The 15,129-nt window shown below is 37.1% G+C and overlaps 1 protein-coding gene across 1 annotated transcript in view; it reads right to left on the reverse strand.

Moving 5' to 3' along the window:
* Positions 1–15,129, reverse strand: part of mbtps1 (membrane bound transcription factor peptidase, site 1) — a 39,714-nt gene extending 24,585 nt beyond the window's left edge. Inside the window, exons 1-8 of the mRNA XM_062961515.1 lie at positions 14,975–15,129; positions 8,652–9,192; positions 6,741–6,998; positions 3,781–3,984; positions 2,272–2,382; positions 1,918–2,027; positions 1,279–1,395; positions 255–322 (exon numbers count right to left, since the gene is read on the reverse strand). Of these exons, the coding sequence (XP_062817585.1) occupies positions 255–322; positions 1,279–1,395; positions 1,918–2,027; positions 2,272–2,382; positions 3,781–3,984; positions 6,741–6,998; positions 8,652–8,838 (1,055 nt within the window). The 5' untranslated portion in view covers positions 8,839–9,192; positions 14,975–15,129. The remainder of the gene's footprint in view (positions 1–254; positions 323–1,278; positions 1,396–1,917; positions 2,028–2,271; positions 2,383–3,780; positions 3,985–6,740; positions 6,999–8,651; positions 9,193–14,974) is intronic.

Genomic DNA, 15,129 nt, shown 5'->3' on the forward strand with positions numbered 1-15,129 from the left:
CAAACACTAATTCTTTTGGCAAACATTTGTAATTATCCATGCTGCAGTTTAAGTTGACATCTGAAGGATCAATATTCCTGAAGTTAATTGAAAGTACCAATTTACTTGGAAGAGAGGCACTCTTGCTACAATTATTCTTATTTGAAGAGAGGAGAAGGACTTCTTACATTATTTATGAACAAGAAAAATTATGTAATCACTGGAAGTTACTCCTTAGGGGCACATCATTAGCTGAAGGTTACATAAGGACTTACCCATATAAAGGGCCGTCGTTGCCAATAGCAGAAACCATGATCACGTTGTTGGCTGTCAGTTCCCACACCTAGAAAATTAGAACTGCTTAACTGACTAATATCTAGTTCTACTATTAGGAGAGAAGAGATTTTTCTTCTTTCTCCACATTTTATACACTCTGATCATACCCCTCATAACTTTTCTTTTTTTCAAACGGAATAATCAAACACATAACAAGATTATACTTTAGCTTTCATCTAAGAGTGGGTTGCAGTGAGTTTTCTGGGCTGTATGGCCATGTTCCAGAAGCCTTCTCTCCTGACGTTCCTCCCACATCTATGATAGGCATCCTCAGAGGTTGTGAGGCCTGTTGGAAACTAGGCAATTGCCCCAGGCAGGAAGCAGCCAGACTTTGAAGCTGCAAGGCCATTCAATATTAATCAAGATTGCCAACTGCAACATTCACACTTGCCTTCAACAGCCAAGAGTTCTTTCTCCCACCCTGGGCATTATTCCACAGATATATATATAAACCCTACTTGCCTAGTTTCCAACAGACCTCACAATCTCAGAGGATGCCTGCCATAGATGTGGGTGAAACGTAAGGAGAGAATGCTTCTGGAACATGGCCATAAAGCCCGGAAAACTCACAGCAAGCCAGTGATTCCAGCCATGAAAGCCTTCGACAACGCATTTCATCTAAGACTTCAGAGTTCCTTCAAACATGCAGACGAATGGAAAGAGCCCTACCATTTACGAAAAGGAAAGGCACAATAGAAGCCATTGTGTCTTAATGCTCTGATTTTGTATAAGCATTATGCACTGAATGTATAAAAGGCATCACATACATTTACAAAAGCCTTAGAGATGCATTACTTACTGATCTATTTAGTTCAGCATTGTATTTCTACTGCGCTCAAACAAATGTCTAAAGAAAAACAGATCAACGTTCCCAAAGCAGCATATCAATGTAAAATCAACCTGTATGAAGACCTTTACCATCTGAGATAACTAATCTATCAAATAAACTATAATTATATTCACCTTGTCAACAAAGGGATGGTCCATGAAGTCGGGTCCTCCGATACTAAGGTTTAATACATCTATTTTCTTCAAAATGGCATAGTTAAAGGCATCCAGAAACCAAGAAGTGTATGAGACCTATATGAGGCGGAATCATGTTAACGCTGATTAATATTTGAGGAACACCTTATAAAAAAAAACTATACACACAGCCTCCATCTCAAAAAATAATTTTTCAGTTTAGGTGAAAAATTATCTATTTTCTGATCATTAATTTTACATTTCAAAACAGGGTTGATATTATTTTCTGTGTAAATATTTCAAACCATATGTTAAGAAAAAGCATCTCATTTGACTGTTTTAACCTATTTTAATGCTGTTAATATTTAATTCTATTTTAATACTAGTATGTTTTTCAGATTTTACAATGTATTGTATCAGTATTTTATCAGACTCTTTTTTGGAGAGAAAAAGCAGGGTATAAATAATAATAATAATAATAATAATAATAATAATAATAATAATAATAATAATAATAATAATAACAACAACAACACATTAATCTGAAAATCCCAGAAAGAAGGATTCTCTAGAGATAACAAATCCAATTGTATGTTTCATTCCATAAGACTTTTATTGACAGAAATGTATACTGCATACCTGATTGTTGGTGAAAACTCGAAATATGTGCAGCTCTGAATCTGGAGCAAAACCTTGGCATTCTCTCATACTTGCTATCACGCCTGCTACAAAAGTCCCATGACCCAGACCTATTGAACATAATATGCAGTAGATTACAATAAAGACTCAATACGATGGCTTGTAGCCAATTGCTAGTGCCAACTAACTTTTTAAGAGATTTACAAAAGTGTTTACTTAACTTTGGAGAGCATTCAAGGTCTTGTATTAGACCAACTTTGTGAAAGAAGAGAAACTGTGATTCTTCCTTCACCTACCCATCATTAAGCATAATACTGTACTTCATTTTGAGTGATGCGAACTAATGAAACTCACCGTCATCCAATGTTCTCTCATTTGTCCAGTTTGTTCTCTCTTTTACGTTTTTGAAGTGAGGATGTTTCTCGCTCAGCCCAGTGTCAAAGACAGCCACTTTCACCCCAGCTCCTACAGGAAATCACATGGTAAACAGATGATATGGTTACTTAGGAGAGGAGGCCAATACATAAATAATAATTAATATTATAGTATGTTTACTTATTTATTTTTTCATTTAAAAATATAATATTTTGGGAACACATTCAGGCTCCCTATTATTCTGGCAATTCATCTAACATCTTATAATATTAAGCTATATATTGTAAGTGAATAAGCTTACATACGTTTCATGGAGTCAGAAAAAAAGACACCTATATTTAAAATAGTCGAGCAGGTTCTAATTTGAGGCATGAAATGCAACAACAAAATTCAATGAAAAACATTCATCGTGCCTAAGACCAGAAGCAGATGAAAGGCTCTCCATCCATCCTAACTGCCATGACTCAACTTTTTTTAATCATCAATTTTAAATTTACATTCAAATATATTTACTATTTGTTTGGTGTATTTTATAGAAATGTGTTCTAATATACGTTGTCAAAGGATTTCATGGCTACTGGGTTGCTATGAGTTTTCCGGGCTGTATGGCCATGTTCCAGAATCATTCTCTCCTGACGTTTCACCCAGATCTATAGTAGGCATCCTCAGAGGTTGTGAGGTTTGTTGGAAACTAGGCAAGTGGGGTTTATGTATCTGTGGAATGTCCAGCATGGGAGAAAGAACTCTTATCTGTTTGAGGCAAGTGTGAATGTTGCAATTGATCGCCTTGATTAACATTGAATGGCCTTGCACCTTCAAAGCTTGGCTGCTTCTTGCCTGCGGCAATCCTTTGTTGTGAGGTTATTAGCTGGCCCTGATTGTTTCTTGTCTGGAATTCTCCTGTTTTTGAGTGTTGGTCTTTATTTACTGTCCTGATTTTAAAGTTTTTTAAATACTGGTAGCCAGACTTTGTTCATTTTCATGGTTTCCTCCTCAAAAACAAAATTATCAATTTGTCTGCTTTATATGAACTATTTCTTTACCCTCAAATATTTTAATTATATTTTGACAATAAAAAACACACAAAAAGAAAACAAAGACAACACCAGCTTAAGAAACATACATCTCTACCTATAACTAAAACCAACAACATATACACAAATTAATTTTGGATTTCCAGCTTCTCTTTTATCATTTTATCTATAGATGTATAATTTTTTCTTCTACTTTATATCCAACAGATTGTTTACTTTTATTTAACATTTGCAAATGAATATCCCAAAATGTTATGTCTCCAGTAACCCTGTACATGAAGTCATTCCCTTTCCTATCATTATGAACTATCTTCATTTCCATAATACTAGACCATCCACTGAAGCTGAATTCCTGAACTCTTGTAACAAAATCACCACTTTGGAAAAATATATCCCAACTCAACCGCATCTTTTCCATGATTATGGGCAATAAGCTCCACAAACCAAAGACTACCTGTGAAGCCCATTTGCCAGAGGACATCAGCTTGAAGTGTCTGAGCAACTTGTCGTGGTATCGCTCTCAGCAAGCGCCTGCTCGAATGCCTGCCTGTCGCATGCCAAAATCCAGAACCCAAAGACAAACTTGCTCTTCTCAGAGGTCGAGATGACTGCCATTTTTGTGTCCATCTGGTATCATTGCAGGGGAACGCCGGATCAGCTAGAGATAGGAAAGTCACAGAAATAACTTTTAGACATGAAAAAAGTCTTCCACTATTTGGTTTCCCCAAAAATCAGACCTAACTGGAAAATAAGCCCAAGCAAGATTTTTCAGGATGCTCGTAATATAAGCCCAAACCCAAAATAAGCCCCAGCTAAAATAGTCAGCCAGACGGACTTATTTGCCGGTAGTACATCTGTTGCAACTCATGACAGACATACTGAATTATAAAGTAATATAGTAATATATGAGGGTGGGTCAAAAAGCTCTGCCTCCTGTGTCATAAAAACGTTATGAATGAACATATAACAGCAGATGTTGCTACAGATCATAGCCTGAACTATCCTCTACACAAAACTACCACCCAACATAGTCAACATCAATTTGTACACATTTGTGCCATCGTTTAACCCAAGCATCAAAATCATTTTGGAAAAATTCAGGGTTTTGCTTCATGACCCATGATTTTAAAGCTGTTTTAACATCATTCAAGTCATTGAATCTAAAATCACATAGGTTGTCTTTTTGGATCTCTGAAAATGCCTGGGTTGAATGATGGCACAAATATGTCCTAATTGATGGTGACTATGTTGAATAGTAGTTTTGTGTAGAGGATAGTTCAGGCTACGATCTGTAGCAACTTCTGCTGTTATATGTTCATTCATAGCGTTTTATGACACAGAAGGCAATTTTTTTCACCAACCCTTGTATAATTAAAATAATATTACTGACATTAAGACTTAAAATAAATTGTAACACTATGTAACAAAAATTGGAAAAAAATCTTTTCTTGGTTTGAACGTGTTATTTCCTGCTCAGTTGTGCGGTAGTTACTTTGAAAGTAGTTGTTCTACTCCAGAAACTTCATTTTTGTAGCTGCCACAAACTATCCTGAATTGGTTGAGACTCTATCAGATATTCATTTATTCATTGTCAAACTATAGCAAAATGTGTTGCAGGATGTCCCTCCCGCAAAAACAAGGTTTTTTCAGTTTAATAAATTTTTCCCATGTTTTTATGATAGAACCAATTAGAAAACAACATTCATAACACAGGGACAAAAATCAAGTTACATAGTGTAATATAATTTACAAATAAGTATTTGTAAATATCCAAGTGGGCACCTGTGGAGGAGAAATAAACACCTATGTAAACAGATGTTGTACATGAATAAATGTAGATCGTGGTTCATAAAAAATAAGACATCCCTTGAAAATAAGCCCTAATGCATCTTTAGAGCAAAAATTTAATTTAAGCCAAATCTTATTTTCAGGGAAATACAGTAACAAACTCCACACCATCTCATTTGTGTCTATGTATGTATGTGTGTGTGTATGTATGTATGTATGTATATCTCACAATAAGACATAGGTACACATACATACAAGTATATATAAATGTAACAATGTAACACATAAACCAACATTCCAAAGCACTTCAGTGTGGCTAAAAACCTGTACAAGTCATTCACTAAATGCCATGCTCTTCCTAACTCCTTTTTTCTCCTTTCATTTTTATTAAACCTAGATTAACATGAGAAAAGCAGAACAAAAACAAATAAACTAACAATGTTTACATAGGGCAGGAGCTATGTTTTCATGGTCTTGAAATGCAAGTGATTCCCTTTGTAATTATTTGTTCTAATGCATGAATCCTTTCTGGATGGACTCACAGCAACTCTTTTCCTTGTGGGTTTAATTTACGTAAGAGGTAAATAGGTACCATGTTGCCTTGAATGTGTTCTTTTTGTTCATCTAATTTGCCCTGTCAGTGTTTTTGATAGTGCCAAATTCCAAAGCATAGATCTAAGCTATATACTGCTATATAGACTAATCATCATGTTAAGCTATCATAAAGAAAAATACAATCGTCATAAGTTATCTTATATCTGTAAATATAATCCGTATACAATTTGTCAGAGCACCCATGAATGTATGGAAAATATATACACTTTTTAATTAGCATATTTAATAAATAGGGACAACTGGCAATAGAATAATCTCACATCAGTTCTGATCTATTGGAATAATCTCATGTATCCATGAGAACCAAAACAGTTTAAAAATTATTAAACTCCAGGTAAGGCAGTAAAAGAGGGAAAACACTGACCTATTTTTTCCCTTTGCACAATTTTCTAGGTATTTAAAAAGTTGAATGAAAGTGAGCATTATCTAAATGCTGTCTCTAAATATCCAAGTCAGAGCTAAGAGCCATGCTGCTCCTCAATCACCCATAAGACTGAAGGAGATAACCACCACTGGCAAGAAAAAACTGCAGATCCCTGAGACTAATGCCGCCAAAGAAATGAATCATTATCAGGCACTAGTAAAGAGCCTATTTTAACAGGCAAAGAACCAGGAGGCAAGAGTTACAGGAAATTTTGGAAAACTAAAGCTGGTTTGTGCCTTCTTGAAGACATAATAATGCACATGACTTCCCAAAAAAAGCAACAGGAAAACGAAAACAGATTCACATTCATTCCCACAGAATGATCATGAAATCTAAGTCAGTGGGAGAAGAGGAAAGATCAGAAACAGACTGCAATTTCTTTCTTCTTCCAAATAAAGTTCCTAAAATGCTGGTAGACAATGTACCAATGATACACATCATATTGCTTTCATTGTTTCTTTAGCACAGAGGACACATGGATGCATCAAGTCTAAATTATACGAATTATCTAAAAGAAGAAAAGTTTACTTTATATGGTTTTCCAATCCATGGCAGTAGCTGGTCACTAAAAGAAGGGATGTACTTACTTTCAGAGTACTTTAGTGAGCGGAAGACCTTTCTTTGGGGGGTAACTCGTTTGATATTGGGATGGTCTTCAAGAGTTTGTACGCCATCTTTCTGCTTCTCGTTGATTTGGATCACCTCAAAATCACTGGGATAGTCACTGGCTGGGTTGTTACGAGGCACGATCCTCCAGTTCTCTATTTCGCTGCTTCTCAGTGCCCTTGAAATAAATTTGCTTCTTGCTTGGGCTGAAAAGTAGCCATTGAAAGCCACAATGTATTCTGCAAGGAAGTGGCAAAGCAAGAGGAAATACAGAACAAGATGTTGAGCATTAGCTTAGGGTGAATATCATAGAGATAACAGCATGCATGTGGGATGGAAGAAATTCACAGAAACAGATACATCAAACAGACTTGACCCTGATCAGATTCTAACACAACAAAACAAGTCAGGCCCCTTCCACACAGCTGACTTATTTTGCTTTGAACTGGAATATTATCTGCTTTGAACTGGAATATATGGCAGTGTGGACTCAGATAACCCAGTTCAAAACAGATATTGTGGGATTTTCTGCTTTGATATTCTGGGTTATATGGCTGTGTGGGAGGGCCCTTCATCTCAAAAAAATTACTAAACACTAAAAAAAAGAGAGAAAAAATTAATCAAACCAAAAAAGTGAATACAAATACTATAATATTATGAAAGGAACTGTACAAAAATTCAAGAGAACTAAACAGCCGAAGTCAGTAAGTAAACCATGTAACTAAAGTACATGTAGTAGTACACAATTACATGATGAAACTGAATGTAATATACACAGCATTGCAAAGGCAACAGATGATTGTCAGAAAGTAAATTTAAAGTAAATACAAGGATTACAGTCCTTAAAGCTTTGGTTACATTGTTTACTTATTGATTGATGTTTTAGCTTAAAAATTATACAAGGTATCCATAAAGTCTCCTTACCATTTAAAGTCTATTTACAATTTTTAAACCCTTGTTTAAATGGTAAAGAGACATTAAGAACACTGTGTATTATTCTGTACTCATATTGGATAATATGATTGTATTTATATTCACATCTTCATTTGGTTTGATTGTTTTCTCTGTGTTTTCTTGGTGTCAGTGTTGATCAGAACCATACTACCTTCACTGTGGATTATTCAAATTCTAAATCTACTGCTCTGCTTCCATCCAAATAAAACTGTAGAGACTAATGTAATGATCTGATAAGCTGATTAGGGAAACAAAGAACTAGAAAACAAAAAGAAAATTTAATTTTCTGGAGCAACCCTCCCATTCTGTTCAGGCCTGGCCGCTGTGACGGTCTGGATGAGGGAGAACAAATTGAAATTGAATCCAGGCAAGACAGAAGTACTCCTGGTCAGTCGCAAGGCCAAACAAGCCTATTAATGTTAAATTACGTTATGATTTTACAAATTAAGCACCAAAAATATGTTTTACAACAAATCAACAGAAAAAGCAGTTCAAAAGACAGTAACGTTGTGTAGTAATTACTGTATTATGAATTTAGCACCAAAACATCGCAATATATTAAAAAATTGACAATTTTTTTTAGCTACTAACAAATTGACTACAAATAAAGATAGAATTGCATAAAATGAACTTATAGTAGCAACATTGTCGGAAATTAAATCCATAACAAATTGAATCCTTGATGCCTAGAGAAACAGCTGTGGATTGGGGTGGGAGGCAAACTACGTTGGATAATCCAGAACATTGGATAAGTGAATGTTGGATACGTGAGATTCTACTGTGTGTACTATTTAAATGGAAGATTGTGACCCCTTAAAGAAAATATATTATCTGAGAAATGATTATAGAATACTAACAGCTGGAAAGTATTGCACTGTATGTAACAAACACTTACAAATGTATGTCTGTTTGAATAAAGAAAAAAAGAAAAAAATTACCATGCTCCACGACTGTAGAAGAGAACTCCACTTTCAGGGTCAGACGAGAGCATTCAGGACACAGGTGACTTTCATGAGAAGAATTGCCGGGTTTGGTTGTCAGGTACTGTTTGCCACACAGTAAGATTGCAGCCAGAAACAACCAGATGTTTGCAAGCCTCATGTTCCTGAAAGAATGCGGTTTCATTTCCCAAATTGCATGGATTCAATTAATATGTTGCTTTGCCATGGATCAGGTCTCACTTTCCTTCTTTTTCCTTTTTTTTTCCTTCCAGAAAACCGTCTTTTTAAGTGCTAAGTGGATAGTCTTAAGGTTTTGTCCAAGATAAATAAAAGCCGTGCCTTCATTGTCTTTTCAAAAGAAGCCCCGGAAACAGGCTCATTTCTTTCTACGTTTCTTCTCCATCTTTTGATTAAAAGATCCAGTCACTCAGGATTCAGCAGCTGAGTCCTGTACTCCATTTTGAATAGATTAAATGAAATCCACAATAAAATTAGGCAAGAAGCATTTTGCTGCTGGATTGCTGTTATCCAACAAAACCTGCAAAATATACAAATTACATCTATCAGTTAGTTCTCCTACAATATAATGACAAACAACAAAATGATTTAACAAAAGTGTGGTCCTGTTCTCTAGATAGATATAAGAAGCAGTAGAACCTATACATGAAATTTGGAAAAGTTCTATAGGTTCTTATATGACTTGTTCTATATATAATAACACAATTTTCAAAACTAGTTCTCCATTTTTTCTGTGCAGGTCTAAAAAAAGGCTATAATATCAGCCAGCGTAGTTAAGTCTGCTGAAGAAAAAAGAAAGCTGAAAGTGACATACCTTGGTGATATTTACCATGCAATCCCTATGTCCTTTTTATCTATATATATAAAAGAGTGATGGCATCACGGCGATTCACAAAACAACAAAAGTACAGGCCCCCCAACCTCAAAATTTGACAACACAACCCATCATCCATGCCTCAAGGTTGATACAACAAAAAGAAAAGAAAAATAAAGTCCTAATTAGAGGGAGAGCAAAAATTGTTTTTTATCCAATTGCTGCCAGTTTAGAGGGCTAATCTCTGCCCACTTGGTTGCCTAGCAACCAAGGGACAGCCAGGTTTCAGTTAGGGGACAGGCAGATTTAGGCCTCACTTAGACTTCTTCCACAGATTATCTAATTTGCACTGGATTATATGGCAGTGTAGATTCAAGGCCCTTCTACACAGCTATATAACCCATTTATAATCTTATATTATCTGCTTTGCACTGGATTATCTTGACTCCACACTACCATATAATCCACTTCAGTGTGCATTTTATACAACTGTGAAGAAGGAGCCTCATATAATCCAGTTCTGAGCAGATAATATAAGATTAGAAATATACAGTAGAGTCTCACTTATCCAATGTAAACAGGCCGGCAGGATATGTGAATATGTTGGATAATAAGAAGGGATTCAGGAAAAGCCAATTAAACATCAAATTAGGTAATCGTTATACAAATTAAGCACCAAAACATCATATTATACAACAAATTTGACAGAAAAAGTAGTTCCATGCTCAGTAATGCTATTTAGTATTTACAGTAGAGTCTCACTTATCCAACACTCGCTTATCCAACGTTCTGGATTATCCAACGCATTTTTGTAGTCAATGCTTTCAATATATCATGATATTTTGGTGCTAAATTCATAAATACAGTAATTACTATATAGCATTATTGTGTACTGAACTACTTTTTCTGACAAATTTGTTGTCTAACATGATGTTTTGGTGCTTAATTTGTATAACGATTACCTAATTTGATGTTTAATAGGCTTTTCCTTAATTCCTCATTATCCAACATATTCGCTTATCCAACGTTCTGCCGGCCCGTTTATGTTGGATAAGTGAGTCTCTACTGTACTGTATTTACAAATTTACCACTAAAATATCACAATGAATTTAAAACACTGACTACAAAAACATTGACTGTGTTGGATAATCCAGAACATTGTATAAGCGAATGTTGGATAAGTGAGATTCTTCTTTAATATGAAATAATTACTGGGATAGAATAATGCAGAACAATATAATCTCTAAAACCAGGACAGTAAATAAACAGGGGAATTCCACACAGGAAACAATCAGAGCCAGCTGACACCTACCAACAAAGTATTCCCATCATCAAAGTCTGGCAAATCCTGTTTTCTCAGGGCCACAGACAGTAGAAGCACATAAAATATTGCAAACAACACCACTCTGAAAACAAGGGAATTCCAGACAGGAAACAATCAGGGCCAGCTAACACCTCCCAACAAAGTATTCCCATCATCAAAGTCTGGAAAATCCTCTGTTTTCTCAGGGCCACAGACAGTAGAAGCACATAAAATATTGCAAACAACACCACTCTGAAAACAAGGGAATTCCAGACAGGAAACAATCAGGGCCAGCTAACACCTCCCAACAAAAAATTTACTCGGGGAGGAAACAGCCAGGCTTTAAAGCTGCAAGGCCATTACATCCTAATCATTTTTCCTAATTGCAGCATTCATACTTGCCTCCAACAAACAAAAAAAAACCAATCAGAAATATTGTATATTCACAACCTTTAGGAAATAATATCCCCTGATGGCGCAGCGTGTTAAAGCACTGAGCTGCTGAACTTCTGGACCGAAAGGCCACAGGTTTGAATTGGGGGAGCGGAGAGAGCCCCCACTGTTAGCCCCAGCTTCTGCCAACCCAGAAGTTCGAAAACATGCAAATGTGAGTGCATCAATAGGTACTGCTCCGGCGGGAAGGTAACGCCGCTCCATGTAGTCATCCCACATGACCTTGGAGGAGTCTACGGACAACGCCGGTTCTTCGGCTTAGAAATGGAGATGAGCACCAACCTCCAGAGTAAGACACAACTGGACTTAATGTCTGGGGAAAACCTTTACCCTTTACCTTAACTACCACCAATTCCTCAATACTTTATTTCCCATACCACCAGACTTCGCCACAGCAACGCGTGGCCGGGCACAGCTAGTATCTTTATAAAGATAATGTTTACTGATAAAATTATCCAGATAGAGTCTTCGTTTAACCAACATATCTTGCTTTGTTAAATTATTATAGACACTTTGAGCAATGAGTCACAAATCATAACTTGAACTAGCTAGATATCTATGACTGGGGTAAAAAACAAAGCACTAGCACATCATTTGAAGTCGCTAGGAAAAAATCAAGTTCGGTCACATTTTTGTTAAAAGTATTTTTGCTTTAGATGAAGGAATAGTTTGTACTTGGGTTATAATCACACAGAACATGTTGTGAGCCATCTCACGTCCCACTCTAGGGAAAGGTGGGCTGTATAGTCAATAAAAGAAGAAAATAGTTGTCTTGAAGTAGTCATTACACTGTGCATTTACAGGTTTGTTTCTAATCTAGTTCCTTTTTAAAAAAAAAACTCATTACACAAGTAATGATCCATATGGGTTAAGGTAAAGGTAAAGTAAAAACAATATATAAGATATAATTTCAATGTGCACTTTGAGATAAAAAGTGAGATAATTCTACTGCTTGGTACAGAAAAGAGGACCAATTTATTACAACAATGTTTTATCTATATCCATGGCTCCTGCATCCATGTATCCAATCAACCACAGCTTGAAAATACTAAAAAAAATCCAAAAATCAAACTTGATTTTGACATGCACCCAGCACTATAATGATGTCTATTTAGATCTGTCCCAAAACACAGGACTTTCTAGCATCTGATTGAGTCCAAATAAAAAGGGATAAGGTTCTAGCATTTATATAGGTGTCATGCTTTATGTTATAAGAGGGGACAATTTACATTCTATAAATGAATAATTTCTGAACTCTGGTCCTCCAGATGTTTGGGACTTCAACTCCCAGGAACCCCAAACAGACAGGTCAACAGACAGATTCTGGGAGCTCAAGTCCACCACATCTGGAGTACATTTAGACCAGGGGTCCCCGAACTAAGGACCACGGACCAGGTCTGGCCTCACCAAGACTATCTTCCTAGCCCCTTCACTTGCAGCTGTCGGGACCCTCGCCATGGAGAAAGAAAGAAAGAAAGTAAGAAAGGCAGGCAGACAGAAAAAGGAGGGAATAAAGGGAAGTGTCATAAAGAGAGCCATGGGGTCACAGTGAGGTAGCTCCCAACTATATGTTAGTTACTAGCTACCTCCACAACAGCAGCAGACAGGATAGCTATGCATGAGCATCTTCAAGAAGTAAGAGGCATTTTGCGTTTCCAGGAAAAAATTACATCAAGGAAAAGAAAAACTGAAACACTTGCATTACACTGACAAATACGAAACGGGACATCGACTCTTTCATCAGCCATGGGCAAACTTTGGCTCTCCAGAGGCAGTAGGCTGTTAGGAATTGTGGGAGTTGAAGTCCAAAACACCTGGATGGCCAAAGTCTACCCACCCATGTCTGCTTTAGGACTAGGGGAGATACAGATTGAAATCGCCACTGAGCCATGTAACTCCAGGCGCATTGACACAGGAGCTTTCCAAACTTTCCATGTTGGATAAATGCTTTTGAGACATGCCTCCTTTCACTAGACGGTAATTCAGTTTTACTAGCAAGCCAGGGGTTGAACCAACTCCTTAGAAGAGTTTCATACAATATGTATAACATATAATACCCATATTTACTTGAATGTAATGTGTCATCGAATCTAATGCAAACCTCAATTTTCAAAACCCCTCCCAAAAATATATGCTGATGAATATAATGTGCAGCACCAAAAAATGCACTGTCATTTGGCCAAAAAAAAATGTGTGCATTACAGTTTCTGCCTGCTTAGGATTCCTTCTTTAAAAACAAAAGTGTTAGAACACAAAAGCTTTCAGCAATGGAAAAGAAAATCTTGGGTATAGAATCAATCCACTTTTGTTCAGGCCTGAGGTGCAGAGTGCCTGAGGTGCAGGTACAAAGTGCCAGTTGGAAGAATGAAGCAGAGAGAGAGAGACTGAGTCTGAAGTGTGTTCTTGCTCCATGAGCTGCTGGAAGGAATTTATCCACATGGACAAAGGAAATACTATTTTAAATCTCTCATAAAAGGACCTTATGAGAGTTGGTGCAAATGAGCACATTATACATATGTTGTTCTGGGTTTAAGAAGAATAAACCATTTGTTCTTTATTGTTCACCTGCATGGCACATAATAATAATAATAATAATAACAACAACTTTTTTTTATACCCGCCTCTATTTCCCCAAAGGGGACTCAGGGCGGCTTACATGGGGCCAAGCCCGAATAAAAACAATAGCAATATAAAACACAACAATAGACAAAAAATATGCACAATTATAAAAATGTAAACATTAGCCAATAAAAACAAATGACAAGAACTAATAAAAACATGGATTAAAACGGAGAGGTTGTAAAAGTAGACTGGGTAAGGTGCACCATATAAATATTGTAAACACGAGGTGACTGATAAAGTGCTGCAAATTCTTGGAAGTGCAAATTGGGATGGGAATAGACCCTGTGTCTACATATCTTCTTTCTCTGACAAAGCAGTGTGTGGACTATACATTTTGATTTTTTTACATTACGTCACAGAGTGTGTGTGTATATATATGTGTGTGTGTGTGTGTAATGTCCAGGATGCAGGAGTCTACTGCATACTGTACAGATGCGGAGAAGTCTACAGAGGGGCCACCAAACGCTGTGCAAATCAAATAACATAAAAGGTATTGCAGACTAATTCAACCAGAGAAGTCAGTTATAGCAGAGCACATGAAGAACCAACCTAGACACAGAATATTATTTCAGAACACAGAAATGCTGGACCACTCTGACAGCCATCATGTCAGACTACACAGAGAAGCCATTGAAATCCACAAGCATGTGGAGCATTTCAACAGAAAGGACGAAACCATGAACATGAACAAAATACAGCTACCACTATTTTTTTTTTTTAAAAACCCTCTAAAATCAGGACAGTAAATAAAGAACTACACTCAGAAAACATGAGAACTCCGGACAGCAAACTATCAAAGGCCAGTTAACACCTCCCAAGCAGAGGGTGCCTCCAGGCAACAGAAGTCAGGCTACCTCAATGCAGATATTCTCACTGATTGACTATGCAGATTCATGGCTTTCTAACTGCAACATTCACGCTTGCTCCAAACAGACAAAGGTTCTTTCTCCCACCCTGGATATTATTCCACACTCCATTTTCACTGGCAACAGAAGCTCTAAAGAGAAGGAGCCTGCGGGGAAGGCCTCGCTCCTTCTCCCGGAAGAGGAAGCCCCTCCTCCCCCATAAAATAAATAAACCCCGGGGCCGACAAACCAGACTAGGCCTCACCTATATGACTCCAGGCCTCTCCCCGAGCCACCAGCTGCGAGTCTCCCTCCTTTGCAGCCGCCTCGGGTCGTTCTTTGCCTCTCCGGCCTGCTTCGCTGAAGAGAAGCCGCTTTCCTCTCACAGGCGACGAATCAGTACGAGGCGTGCTGGGAGTC

The sequence above is a fragment of the Anolis carolinensis genome, unplaced genomic scaffold (assembly GCF_035594765.1).
Source record: "Anolis carolinensis isolate JA03-04 unplaced genomic scaffold, rAnoCar3.1.pri scaffold_9, whole genome shotgun sequence".
In the NCBI taxonomy this organism is placed as follows: Eukaryota; Metazoa; Chordata; class Lepidosauria; order Squamata; family Dactyloidae; genus Anolis; species Anolis carolinensis.